The 14,319-nt window shown below is 44.4% G+C and overlaps 1 protein-coding gene across 3 annotated transcripts in view; it reads left to right on the forward strand.

The window, feature by feature from the left end:
- Window positions 1-14,319, forward strand: part of LOC121662390 (metalloprotease TIKI1-like) — an 80,610-nt gene that overhangs the window by 49,678 nt on the left and 16,613 nt on the right. For 2 of the 3 annotated variants that reach the window (XM_042023494.1, XM_042023495.1), the window contains exons 3-4: window positions 3,620-3,766; window positions 5,931-6,105. In XM_042023494.1, coding sequence (XP_041879428.1) covers window positions 3,620-3,766; window positions 5,931-6,105 — 322 coding nt within the window. The remainder of the gene's footprint in view (window positions 1-3,619; window positions 3,767-5,930; window positions 6,106-14,319) is intronic. The other variant, XM_042023496.1, reaches the window with a different exon arrangement.

Consider the following 14,319-nt stretch of genomic DNA (forward strand, 5'->3'; position numbering starts at 1 on the left):
ACCCCCACATCCACTTCTCTTTCTGCCGAGGAGTTTAAATTACCCCAAGAAGGTAGGAATGATACAGGAATTGAGAGGAACTACCACATTGCTTTGAGAGGCTGTACACTCATGCTGATGGCAAATTGTAATTCTGTGTGGTTGTTCAGCAGCTGTGCCATCATTCCCCCTTCAGCAGATGCCACCATTCTGTTCAGACCAGCTGATGTAGACAGTATTTTTGACAATAGCATTTTCTGTGCCCCAGCTGTGCAAAGCCTGATGCGTGAATTACTGTAACTCATTAGGGAGGGTTAATTGTCAAGGACGTTGATGCTCTTTCCTCTCTCCCTCACAGCACCAAGGTGGAAGCCCACTCTCTGGGTGGGGGACTTCAGGTGGTTCTTTTGTGGCTTCTCCCTCATGTACTATGTGCGGTGATAGGTTGTAGGTCTAGATCTGAGTGGGGAAGGATATTGCTCGTGGGGAGGTCTGACCTGTCAGGGAACAGCCCTCTGTAGTTCTCCATGCCAAAATAAAACAGCCCATGCAGTGCCACACAAACCACCAATTGGGCCATGGAGTCCAAGGCAGGCTGCTGGATGCTCTGTCCCCAGGCAGTTGTGGTTAGGATGGGATGTAGGAGTCTTGAGCAGTGAGCTGGAACACTCTGTTCTTTGAGTTGAAACATGAATAACCTCATGGTAAAGGGTCTTTTCTGCTTTCCCATTTGGGCAGGCAAGCCCTTCAGCTGCTGCCGTCCTGAAATTTCTTCCTGTGTCCAGTATCAACTCTCACACCTCCAACCAGAAAGGTGTACTCTTAGCAAAGGCCATAGAGCTGCCAAAGCTGCCTCATCAGGGCAGTTTTGTGTCATGCCAGCAGTAAGAGATATGGAGGGAGAGGTGGTGAGTTGCCTCTATTCCCATGAAATGTGTGCAGTGATTCTCCATCACTGTGAATGTATGCTGTGCTCTTGGGGCAGATTTATGTAGCTCTTCACAGCTTACTATGTGCTAGTTTCTTATGGCCAGTGGGTGGGCATGAGGAAGGAAGATGCCTGTGTGGCTTGTCCTGGCTGCTACAGCCCAGGCCTAGTCTGTTTGGAGGCAAGACTGAACCTATTTCACCTGAAGCATGTGGCAAGGGAGGAGGGAAGAGATCTGTGTGGACCTGAGGGTGGCATGCAGAGCAAGTGACAGTAGGAGTACAGGCTGCAGAGATACAGCAGTGAGAAGAAGATTGGCTTTTTTCTCACATCTCACCCAGGCTGGTGTTTTCTCCCCAGAAACCCATTACCCTCTGCTGGTTTGTGTTTGGATGAAAATCAAACAGTAAAGATTGCAAAGCCTCTTTGATATGCTTAATCTACATTGAGGCAGAGCTGCCTGACCAGCTCAGGAGGATGTCACATTTCCTGACTACTCTCTGGACCGAGATTGTCTTGTCATTGTTTCAAAATCTGGAAAAGGACATACTGCTTTAATGGTAAATATTCAAGGAGATGGTGTCAAATAGCTTAAAAATAGGCTATTCCCATGTGTAAGTGCTTTTGGCTGGACTGGTTGTACATACAACATTTTGCTGGCATGACCTAGCAGTCATGGCTGTAGAAATCCCGTATTTTCAGCATGGATTTGGCTTGTCTCTCAGTGAATGTTGTCTGGTCATTAGCATCCACTAGGAAGTCTCTTAAGCCAAACAAATGGAAAACAATGACTTTGGAGTATGATAAACCCCATCCCGCATGCAAACTTTCGTTCAGACATAAAGTAGTTTCAATTGGTTTTGTCCAATTTACTTTAAAATCTAACAGAGGTCCTTTGCAAGATGGCCACTGCTTTGTTTGATGTAACTTGCCTGAGTGTCTGCCTGGAGTTAATATTTTGGCTGAATGCAGTTTGTACCAACAAAGTGAATTCTTCCCCTTTTTACAAACATGAGGTGTGAGAGAATGTTGCTATTCACCCTCCCAGAACTAATGCTACATGATGCACTTTCATATTGGATTACGTACACAGTGATTTGGATCCAAAGAGGTAAGTCTAGCTGTAGTGGAGACAGCATGATTTCAAGTCTGGTAGAATTTGCACCTTTCTGTAGAAGACAGATGGTTGTGCTATGGGAGGGAAATTGCACCTGTTTGTTTCCACATCTGTTCTGTAATCCCAAAATTTGGTTCACATAGTCTCAGTACATTGAGTATGCTTACTCATATGTGAGTTCCATAGTGTTGGCAACTACTTTCAGTTCTAGAGTGACTTGATGGTGTTTGAGGCAAATATCCAGGAGAAGTTAATTACACAGAGTAACCAGAGCTTAGAAAATAACACTTTCATGAGTAATTTTTTTAAAAATTCCAACCAATATATCTGAGCTTACTTCCTTTAAAAACAAAAATAATAGACCAGTAGGTAGTAGGAAAGCTTGTTACAGTTGTCCCGTTTTGGTGTGAAAACTGGTGGTAGCGTGCGTAAGCAGTGTGCTCAGAAGAGATGGTAGTGTTTTTCTTGCCAGGTGCTGAACAGGGGACTGCTCCCTGCACAGGGGACCATACAGCTCCATGTCCCACCAAAGGTGCCTATGGACATCCCATGTTCAGCCTGGGGAGTTTGTACCCCAAGGCTTCTTGCCTTCCTGGGGCTTGGTGACCACAGGCTGCAGTGGCTGGAGCAGCTAAAGAGAGATACAGAGATTCTGCATTGTCTGTTTGGCTTCAGAGACACCTGTTGCTCCAAAGTGCTCTCTTGTCCCTTTTACGTGGCTGCCGTCCTCAGGGGCTGTGCACTGCCCAAGGCAGGGGGCAGCTGGATCTGCAGCCAGTGTCTGGGTCAGGTCCTGAGGCCACTGCCTTGGGAGAGCCCTGCTGTGCTGGAGGTGGAGAGGCAGCCACATCTGGAGGGTGATCTTCTCCCTTTCCGGTGAACAGAAAGGTCCCTGGGGGTAGGAGCTGTGGCAGCCAGATAGTTTGCCTTGAGGCAAAGGGGATGATGGGAGTGTTTGCATTCCCAGGGGCAGGCTGAGGAGGAAGGAATGCTGACAGCGAGACAGTCAGCTGGGAGAGACTGAATGCTGAGCAGCTGCAGGGAAAGCAGCTTCCTGCATCCTCCAACAGCCACCACTCTTCCCTGGCCTGCTCCAGAGAGCCATTCCTGCCTGAAATAGATGCGGTGTCTGAGAGGAGACACAAAGCAGGAAACAACAGCCCATGACTGTTCTAGCAGATGAGGAAGGAAGGTCAAACAAGGATAAGCCATGCTTAATTTAGGTAGATGGCTGAGAAACTACGGGGACAGGAGCCCATCAGGCCTTAGGCTCTGTGGTGGTCAGTCATCTAAGGAAGCAAGATTGCCCCTTCTTCAGCCTGGTCCTTTGTATCTTCCATATTAATCACATCACAGGCAAAACCCCATGGAGTTAAATGTAGTGAGTCCATTCCCTCTGAGCAGCTGGGATCCAAGCTGTGAGTACCTGCGGAGCCATTGGAGGCATGGGTTGGTGATGTCTAGACTGGCAGGCTCAGAGCAGGAGCAGCTTCAAAGAGCCTTCAGCAGGTGGCTGTGTGTCTGTGACCTTCTCATGGGACGAAAAGAGAACTTACCAGGAACTCTGTCTTTTCCTCCCTCTCCCCCTCCCTCAGGTGGTCTTTGCTTTGAATCAGACTCTCTTGCAGCAGGAGAGCCTCCGAGCAGGCAGTTTCCAGATCCCCTATACGACAGAAGACCTTATCAAGCATTACAACTGTGGGGACCTCAGCTCCATCATCTTCAACCATGACACTTCTCAAGTGAGTCTTGCCACCGCAGCCCTTGTACTACGCACATCTCCCTGTAGTGCTTGCCCCTGTCACACTTGTGCTCGTCTCTCCTCAGGCAGGCCCTTTATAGGTGAGGGCCAGGAGCATATTGCTGGCTCCCTGGCACATCTGCTTTCCTGAGCCTCCTATTCCAGGAGTCTGCACCACCTCAACCCCTCTCTTGTACACAGGCAGCAAAGGTGCACCTGGCTTTCCCTTTTGGATGTGTGCTGTGTTCCCTTTAGCATCAAAGCTCTATGAGTTAATAATTTACTTTCTTAAGGAACTTGTGGAATTGCACTAGCTTAGGTATGAGCAAACTTAATGCCAACAGAGAGCAACAGCAGGCTCTCTTGTGCAAGCAGGAACAGAGAAATGCACTCGTGACTTGGACGCTTGTGTAAGGCTGGGCAAGTTAAAAGCTTTTTAATGTCCCCTATCAGTATGATTGTGTGCTGTGGACAAGGCCCAAAGAAGAGAAATGGAGTGAAACAAAGATAGATTTAGACTGAATGTGAAGGAAAAGAGAGTTTCTGAGACCTCACAGACTTGGGTTTATGGAGATGGTTTCCTAAGCAGCACAGTGGAATGCAATACTAATCTTTAAACCATGACAAAATGCCCAGCAGGGACCAATTTGGCCTGTTTGGGCTGTTAGATTAACTAACCTCAGGCTGAGACATCAGGTCTCTCTGTTCTTGTCTGTGAGGTATTGCCTGGCAATTTGTGCACATCAGTGAAAACACAGGCTCTATCCTTACAGTGCTGAAAAGGTAGGTGTTGATACCTGGGCTTTCCTTGCTGAATAACCATTTTCCCATGACCTTTTGATACATACGGTGCAGAGCTGCAGAGTCATGCTAACCCTTGCTTCTCTGGTGCCAAGCTTTGCACAGGTGCTGCTGCCTTCATGTCCTGCACACCTGCCCGCCTGCAGGTGCAGGCATCCTGGTCATTAATACTGCCTAGCTTTTACACCATGCACTCCACACATAGATTTCAAAGGATTTCTCAGAGGAGGCCAGCATTTTAAGAGGATGCAGATGCTGCATCACTATCCTGTGGAGATGTTACAGACTGCAGACATTGCCCCTAGGTCCTGGGAGAGAGCAGCTTGTTCTGAGCAGCTCGTGCATTCTGCCAAGGAACAACTGTCCTTTACTTAATATGAGGGGGCTCCACCTCAGGGCACTTTCCTTGGCAGCAGAGCTGGACATTAATAGTTTGCAACACTGTCTGTTTATGTTTTAAGCAGAATTTCTCAGTAAGTTGTATTTGACTCCATGCTTGCCCAGTAGAGGACTACCTGCAGGCTCACCTTTGGACAGATGCCATAATAGTTTCTGAGTGGCTCCGAAGTCTGTTCATCTGCTGCCGCCTTGCAAGGGAAAGCACCTGGCTTACTAGTGGCTCTGCTCTCCAGAAACCACCGGTTGCAGGCCCTTTAGTTAACTGTCCCCATAACTGAATGCCTAAAGCTACTTGTCAAGAAGCCAGGATTGCTGCAACTGCAGACCCACGTTTTCTCTCCACTGGCAAGAGGTCAGGGTAGTGTGCAGGCACAGCTGTCCTGGGGGCCCCACGGATGCAAGCCAGCATTTTAAAAGATACCGCCAGGACTGGGCAACTGGAGGTGGTAACACTTTATCTCCTGACAAAATCTGGCCCTCTTTCTTTTGAAAAGTTTAGGGATGTTTTTTTAACTAGTTCAAATTGCATAGTTATTCTTTGGCAGCCTGAGGGCTCTGATACCAGTCAAATTCTCTTAGAAGAGTGTAATTATCATTATAGTTATGTCATACCTATGGCAATTTAAGAGTAGTTAAAGGCATTTAGGGGCAAATACTTTCTTCAGCTGAGCAGTCAGGAGTTAGGATCTTCAGTGTGGCCAAATGATAGTATTTGTTGACTCTGAATAAAAAAAAATCCAGCTGGTTGGCTTATGAAACGATGCATTGAGAAAAAATGAAGCACCATGTATTATTTTAAGTTTGCTAAGTTTTTTTTAGCTTGCTTTGGGTTTTGTCCTTTGTACTGGCTATGCCTTGAGGGATGAGGCAGTTGCCACACTCTGTGTGGAGCTAAAATGCCTGTGCATGATGGCTGCCTGTGAAATAAATCCCCCTTTCATTAAGACTTTTTTTTTCTGCCTTAGGTCCCAAATTTTATTAATGCTACACTTCCAGCCCATGAACGCATTACTGCCCAAGAGATAGACAGCTACTTCCGCCAGGAGCTCATCTACAAGCGAAATGAGCGAATGGGCAGGAGGGTGAAGGACCTGCTGCAAGAGCACCCAGACAAGAGTTTCTTCTTTGCATTTGGAGCTGGTATGTGACTGTGGTGCCTTTCAAACTGAACTCATCCTTCCCTTGTCCTTTAGAAGCATTTTGCAAATGCTTGCCTCAGTTTAAAGAAGGCTCAGTATTTTTACTGTGGTGGACATGGAAGTCAGCTTTTCCCTGATAGTTGTTCTCTAGTAGGAAAAGCTTTTCAGTATAGGAGACTGTTGTTCTTCAGTGTACAAGGAGCTCACTGTGCATGTGCTTGCAGACATGTTTGTTGTATGCAGAGGCAGAGATACTGAGTCAACTATAGTGCATGCACAGGAGGAACAGCTCATAGATATACACATGTGTTTATCGTCTGGGTAACGAATGCAAAAGGATAGCAGCAATAAATACAGAGCTGAGACGAAAGGCAGCACATCTGAGGTTGCACCAGTGCGTGAATTAACCTTTCAAGGACACATGCAAAAGAAGGAATATGCCAAATTGTCTGACTCCAAGGGGCTCAATAAATTCAAGGGGAGAAGCAAGGCACAATTTCACCCTTCCTCTTCCTCCTGCATCTCCTTACCTCTTTCTCTGCACTTCCACAAGGAAGTTGTGTCTGCTACTATTTTGGAGCAGTGCAGTGGGCCTGGTTGGGGAAAACCTACTCCATTTTCTGCCTCTTAGCAGCCAGCAGAACTCTACAGGCACATCCAGCAGCACATCCAACTCAATAAGGTTAACATCTACACTTCAGACTAGGGCTGGATGGAGGGTAAAAACAGGATTGTTTTGCCATGGCTCCCATCCTTGTTCTAGCTCCAGGGAAAGGAAGAAGTTAGGATCGGTGTTAGAAAAGAGAGGTGCTAATTCCCAGAGAAGTGTCACATCCCCGCCACCATGAGCCGTATGGCCTTTGGGAAAGGGGGAAAACTGAGACTGGTGTCAGTGTCCATGTGTGGTTTTCCAGTCTCAGTGCATACTGCTTTAGTGAGGATGGAAAATCTAGACAAGGCAAGGAAAATATTTAAACACTAAAAGCATTTGTATTCAGAGTCTGTGAGAATTTCTGTACTTGTAGCAGGGAGTTATGGTTACAAACTTAGCATAAAAAGGGCCCAATGTGTGAGAGCCAGGACTTCAGGAAGGGTGGCTGACCATGTTTGTTCAGATGTGTGTGAAGATTGTAACCTGCAATCTTCCTGCACTATCTCTGCTCTGTCCAACTCGCTGTCACAAAGAACAGTGAAGCATGTCCTGGTTGTGTGGATTCTGGTCATACCTTTCTGTAGGCTAAGACCAGGACATTGCTGTACTCCACTGCTGAAGTTCTGACCACATTTGAACCTGCTGCACTGATGTTTCTGATGAAAGCATATGCCAGCTGCAAGTCCAAGCTGTGTCTGTTGCAGGTGGCTGCTCTTCTGTCAGGAGGCTAGTCGCGGATATTTGGGCTTTGGTTACTGCATCACAGCTTGAGTAACGAGCAGCCCATGTAAGCAGACACATGTGGATGCATTGTGTCACTCTGAATCTGTCATGTCCCAAGAGCAGGATTCTTTGAGAGGAGGGAGCTTCTTCCCCTCCTTGCACAGACTCTGAATCCCAAGAGCTGCAAATCATGTCTTTAGATCGTTTTGTGTCATTTGTTTCCCCTCCCATTAATTTCTTTCTGTTCCTGCCCTTCTGCCCCAGACTGTCTTCACTGTCATTGGTGTGCACAGCACTGCCCCAGAGCCCAGAAGCACTGCAGGACCAGGACAGATCCCTGTCCTTCTAAACTTCTCTTGTTCCCAACTTTCATGACAGTCCTAAAATCCTTTCCCAGGCTTCCTGGAATCTTGCTTTTCTCTTTCCTTTTTTTTTCCCAGTTCCCCCTTTTCTGTGTCCTGATTGCCAGCATTTCTGTACTGCAGCACTGCCAGGAGCCTTGGGCCTAAATGAATACCCTTAATCTGTGGCTTATGTGCACATGGCTTGATCTCCAAGCACCCGGTGTGCTCTTCTCATGCTTTTCCATCCTACTTTTGAACCCAGACAGCTTCCCTGTCTTCTCTGGGGACTTTGGACTGATTTTGAAATTGTCTCTAATTACTTTCTGGCTTTGATACCAGTCTGTCCTCTGTTCTCATCTGCTCTTCCAAATAGTTCTGTTCAAAGGATAGTGCCAGCCTCCCACATTGAGCAGCATAATTCTTGATTACGCCCTTGTTTGACTGCATCAGGGTTTTTGGTGGGGTTTTGTTTGTTTCTTTATTTGTTTTGTTTGTTTCGTTTGTTTCTTATTAAGCATCTAAATGAGAAGTAGCATCACAGGATATATTGCAGAAAACAGATCAATTTCTACAGATTTCTGAGGTTTCCTGAGTGCATATTGCAATTATGAATGCAGTCTTTCATTGTTTTCCAGCAAGCTAATTTAGCCTTTTGCTTATGCAGATTGCTGTATGTGATAGATAATTATGTGGATGAGTTATTTTTATGCCAGCAAGCAGTGAAGATGAACAAATATCTTGTGATCAGTTTTAAGCATTGCTTGGAATTGTACTGCTGTTAATTACTGTAAAAAGGTTCCAGGAAAGTGCTCACACAAGGCAGGTTAGAATGAGTAGTAGGAAAAGGGAAGAAAAAAGAAAGGCTATAGGAATGGAAATAAGTCATGACTGTGTGGTGGCTTGCCCTCTTCTGACCACCAGTGAAGAAAGTATCTCCTAACAGGAGCTTATAAACTGCAGGACAAGGTTGTATTAAAATGGTAGTAGGATATTAAAGGGTCTCCCAGTAAGAAGGGGAGAGAAGACTTTTAGTAGTTTTCTTTCCAGATTTTTTCACGATGTGTTTTATTTTTAAAACAGCTAGGCTTTTTGTAAGGAAAGTTCAATTTTTCCATTAACAAAAAAACATTGAAAAAACAACTTTTATCATCAATTTTATGGAAACAAGGTCATGGTTTGTGTGTGACTGTGGGATTACATATACCTTCTCATGTTACTTAAAATAATCTTGGTATTTTTATTTTTAATGGAGGAAAATCAGAAAATACTGATTTATTTTATATTCTAACTGGACTGATGGGATGTGTAATACATTGTGCAAAAGAAGTAGTCTTCAAGACAAGTCTATCAAGACCCCTCTTCCTGGGTCTTGATATAGCTTCATGGCTATAGATGTTGACTTCTTATGTGGAATTATGTGTGGTAATTTGGGCCATAATAGATTTGATCATTAGATTCAGCACATTTTATGCCTTTTTTTAATCAATCAGGCAAACTCTCCTTATATTTTGTTGAAAGTGCGTCGCAGTCAGAGCTCATTTCTGAAACTATTTTTGTTTGGGAGTAATTTGCACCAAAATGGAGAACTAAAAAATAACAGATTTTGCTGAAAAGATCCAAAACACTTTGCTTCTGACCAGAGTGCAAACAAGGAGAGTTTCAAGCCAAAATAAGTCTGTTTGAGGGAATTAGAGGAGAGCATGGGAAGAGAGAGTTGGCAATGGCAGCAGCATTCCACTATGTTCAGTAAGGATTTTATATTAATTGTGGACAGGCCTTTATGTATGGTGGCAGCAGGGTTACAAGCCAGGCCTGCTCCCTGTTGCCAGTGGTTGAACTTGTGAAGCAAAGCCAGCTATAATTTTTCACCAGCAGTCTTCCTTCTATACGGATTTTCAATTTCTCTGAATTCTTGAGTGGCACATTCAGGATCTGGATGCTAAGCCAATGTAAGTGATGTCACATGTGATTTCACAGCCAGCCAGACAGGTAATCCCATAGGTTTCTGGTTTGTCTAGGAAGGGAACTCTGACACAGTGAGAGCTGCATTGTCCTACTGTACTGTGGAGAGTTTTACCACTTGTCCAGGTTTTACAAGGGTGCCGCATGCTGGCTAAACCATCCCAGAATCAAGGGAAAGTTGATACTGACAGAGAGCTCTGGAGATTGTCTGGTTCATCCCTCTGCTCAGAGCAGGATCATATAGCACTTTTCCTAGGACTGGAGTATGGGCAAGGATGAAGACTCTGGAATCTCTCTGGGTAATCTATTCTAGTGTTTAATCACTGAAGATACTTTTTCTTATGTTTAAGTGGGACTTCCTGTGTACCAGTTTTTGTCCATTGCCTCTTGTCCTTTCATGGGACACCACTGAGAAAAGTTCTACTCTGTCTATTTTGCAACCTCCTATCAGGCATTTATGGCATCAGTTATAGCCCCTGAGCCTTCTCTTGTCCAGGCTGAATAATCTCAGTTTCTCCTAGTGTGACACATACGCTAATTGTTTATCATCTTTGTGGCCCTTTGCTGCACTCTCTCCAGTGTGTCCACATCTCTTTTGAGCTGGGAAGCTCAGAGCCAGACACTGGACCCAGAACTATGACACCAGGGTTGAGGAACAGGGAAGGATATCTCCCCTCATTGTCTGGCAGCACTTGTGGCTGCCTTTGCCACAAGGACACATTTCTGGCTTAAGGCCTACTTGATGACCACCAAGACAGCACATCTTTTTCTACCAAACTACTCTTCAGCCAGTTGGTGCTCAGCCTGTTAATGGTGCCTGGAGCTATTCCTGCCCAGGTGCAGAACTTGATTTGCTGAACTTTATGAGCCAAATTTCCCCTTATCATAAATCCATACTGATCACTCCCAACCATTGCTTATCCCTGACACATTTGGAAATGGTTTACAGGATAATTTGCCCCACCACCTTCCCCAGGAACAGAGGTGTGGCTGAGCATTTCATAATTCCCCACATCTGTCTTCCTGCCCTTCTTGAAGACAAGAGTTATCCTTACTTTCTTTCAGTCCTCAGGGACCTTCCCCCCCTTGCCACGACCTTTTAAAGGTAGTTGAGAGTGGCCTCTAGTGACATTAAGCAAGCTCACAGGGTTTCTCTGGATGTATCGTATAGGGACTTGTAAATGGCTGGTCTTTTTGAATGTTCCTTAACCTGATCCTTCTCCACCCATAGTGAACCTTCTTTACTCTGAACTTTCCCCCTAGTCATAAGAACCTGAGATTCCTGAAGGCTGGTTTGACCACTAAAAAAAGTAACAAAGACCTCTAGTACTTGGCCTTTTCCTCATTCTTTGTCATCAGGTCTTCTGCCCCCTTCAGCACTTCATTTATATTTATCTAGTCTACATTTTACTGCTGACATGCCAGTAGAGGCATTTCATGTTCCCCTTGATGTTTCAGATTCACCTCTAGGTGGGTTTTTCTTCAGCATGGTCATTTTATTCCATTTTCTTCCTTTAGCTTACTTACAGTTTCTGTTGAAGGGGCTGAAGAATAACAGAGGGAAAAAAAGCATTGGGGTTTTTTTTTATGTAGGAGGAAGCATACTCAGTGGCTTGAGATCCTGACTTTATTCTGACAGACAAGGCCTCAGGTGAAACCAGGTTTCTGGGAGCCAAGTTTCAATTCCCTCTAGTCTCTCCTGCCTCTTTGAACAGTTGAGAAACTCCAAAGTGCCAGTTCATGAATAAGAAGTACAGAGGAATCTAAGATTCCTTATGTCCCTGTGGAAGAAATTACTGACTTCAGTGAGAGAGGCTGGCTGATTTGACAACCTCAGAAGCTGGTCCTCTTAATCTTGAGAACACTGGAAAATTCTTTTTTCTCTCAGAGCTATTTTTCCTTGTTGCTCCTGAAAAAAACACCATTCTGAGCCTTTAAAGTATAGTGGATGTTGGTAAGCCACCATTAACGCAAAGAAAAAAAGGATGTTGGTGAGAACTTCTTCAGCTACCATTTCTTCTAATTACTAAAGGAAATAACAAATGTGTTTATTTGGCATTAGTGAGACCGTATGGAGTCAAACCTCCAGGGACTGACTGGTTTCTTTTCCCAGACAGAATGTGTTACCACCAATGGTTACCCCCGTCTGCTGTAGTCCACCAAATGGCTTCCTTCAGCTTCTCTAGGTTTCAAGGCAATCCTTGTGATGTGAGAGGTCAGTTTTGTGTCAGTCTTAGGTGCCACATGTGTTGGATCCATAGGCTTGTCTAAACCCTTTTCCGTCAATCCTTATTCATAAAAAGAAAAAAAAAAAAAAAAAAACCTGGGATAAAACCCCAAAAACCCAAGAAAACCAAACAAAAAGACCCAAGAAGAAAAACGCAAAAAACCGCTCTCAAAAAAACCCCAAACAAACAAACAAACAACCCAAAAAAACCAAACCAAAAAAACCCCCAACCAAACAAGCAAAAAACCATGAAACCAAAAAAGAATTTTCAGGGTAAAGTGGAACTGTGCTGAGTCTGAGTGGCAAGTTAGGTGGTACTGTTTCCATGTAGAGCTGTTCAGTCTTACTTCTTGAAATATTCTGTTCCATCTGGCATTTTTAGATGTGAAATTAGGCAAGAGGAACAAGGTTTACTGTTGCTGGGTAAGAAAAGGGGAGAAAGGACCTGTCAGGAGTGGGTGTAAAAAGCAGTCAACAGTGCTAAGCTCAGGATGTCTCTGTCCAGCTTATATGTATGTTAATACCTGTAAAACCAAACAAAAACCTGCCATGGGAATATGAAAGTTGCCCAGGGAAATGTGATACCACTTTGAAATTTAGTGGGAATTCAGAATCCACCATGGAAAATTTGAACCTGCCAGTTCAGTACATTTGGAACTGGAGATACAGGCTGCACAGGGAATGTAAATTTAGCCATGCATTATGTAAAAGATTTGAAATGTATAGTGAGGAAGTTCATTAAAAGTCTGTAAGAAGGTGAATATTTGTGGATCCTGGAAGAGGTCAAAAAAAGGTGGGGGGAGGGGCAGGAAGACAACATAGTGATAAAACAGATTTTAAAAACAGATTAAATGAGTCTTGTGGGGCCACCTCACTTCTCCTTGGGCTCAAAGGGCTTGCTGATTGCCTTCGTGCTTCTGTCTCTGGAATGCGGCATCGTTATAGCTTCCTTGGGTGGGAGGAAAGGCTGAGTGCCTGAAGGTGTGCCTGTACCTCTGTAATCTGAGAATGCCAGATACAACCCAGCAGTTTTGAGACTGTTTTTCTTAGTAGCCTCTTTGAGTCTTCAGAATGCTAATGACAGGGTTTATTAGAACAACAACCCCTGAAGGGGAAAGATAATGTTGTGTGGAGGCAGGACCCACATCCAACGCCCCAGGGTTCACATGAAGGGCACTGCTCCTGACATCTCTGACACGTGAAATGAAGAAAGCTTTGCATTTCTCCATTAGAGGCAGTAGCCTCTGTTCTAATATATTAGTGCAGCTGTCAAAATCAGCCAGGCCAAAAAATGGTGCTGTTTCTCCTCAGGTACTGACAGTCTTCCTATCAGTGCTGGGTTGACCCATTACTGCTTTTACTGGGCAGCTAAAGTAGGAAAACTTCCATCATGTAATGTGTGTTTTGAGCTAGGGGGATTTCAAGTCCTTAGTAACTTTTTTGCTGGAAAAGAAGGAGTGGTGTGTGATGTGAGCAGGTCCAATGGCAGAGGTGGCTGTGAGTACTGTAGCTCAGATACGGCACTGGTAATTCCTTCCCTTACTAGTAACATAGTGCTGGGTGCTAGCATAGTCACCTCTGTGAGGGTCTTCTTGTCTCAAAACCATAAGGCTTTATCAGTGGAAAACTCTTAGTAAATGGAGACCCAGTAGCTAAGGCTGCCTTGAACGTAAGCTGTTTCTCTTAACTCATCTGTTAAGAGTTTTTTACAAAATATGGGCATGTAAACTTTTCTTTTATGTTAATTTAGTCATAAATTTGGTCTTACAATCAATGAAAAAGCTTTTTCTATCTTCAATTTTTGGAGGAGATTATCAGGATGTTTGACTTTGCCCAAGGGTAAAAATGGGAATCCCCGGGGATAAAAAATGCTCAAGCTTTACATTTAAGAGGCCTAATTTTCGACAGAAACTGATAGATGAGTATCTTCTTATCTTTCACAAGAAAAATGCCTTCATTTTGGCTCATGCAAATTGTAACTTCACATGTTTCTTTTCCATTAGTATTAGACTATTTTTCCCATGTTGTGCAAGGCTACTTGTTGTAGCCTTGTGCAAGGCTACTTGCACAACATCAAGTACTTTGAGAAGTTATATAGGCAAGTTGATTAGCAAACCACATCACTTTTGAAGAAATGGAAGATTATTCTTTTCTCTCCTGAGCAAATGCAAGCTTGAGGCACTTTCTTTAAGTCTTTTCATGTCTAGGGAAAGTACTTTCTTGGGCATAGAGAACACCAGTGTTCTGCAGTTGTGCCCACCAGATTTTCGTGTTTGGTTTGAGAGTGGTGAAGTATGATCCACTAAG

The sequence above is a fragment of the Corvus kubaryi genome, unplaced genomic scaffold (genome assembly GCF_017639235.1).
Source record: "Corvus kubaryi isolate FWS band 111438036 unplaced genomic scaffold, C.kubaryi_AGA036_p1.0 37249, whole genome shotgun sequence".
Taxonomy (NCBI): Eukaryota; Metazoa; Chordata; class Aves; order Passeriformes; family Corvidae; genus Corvus; species Corvus kubaryi.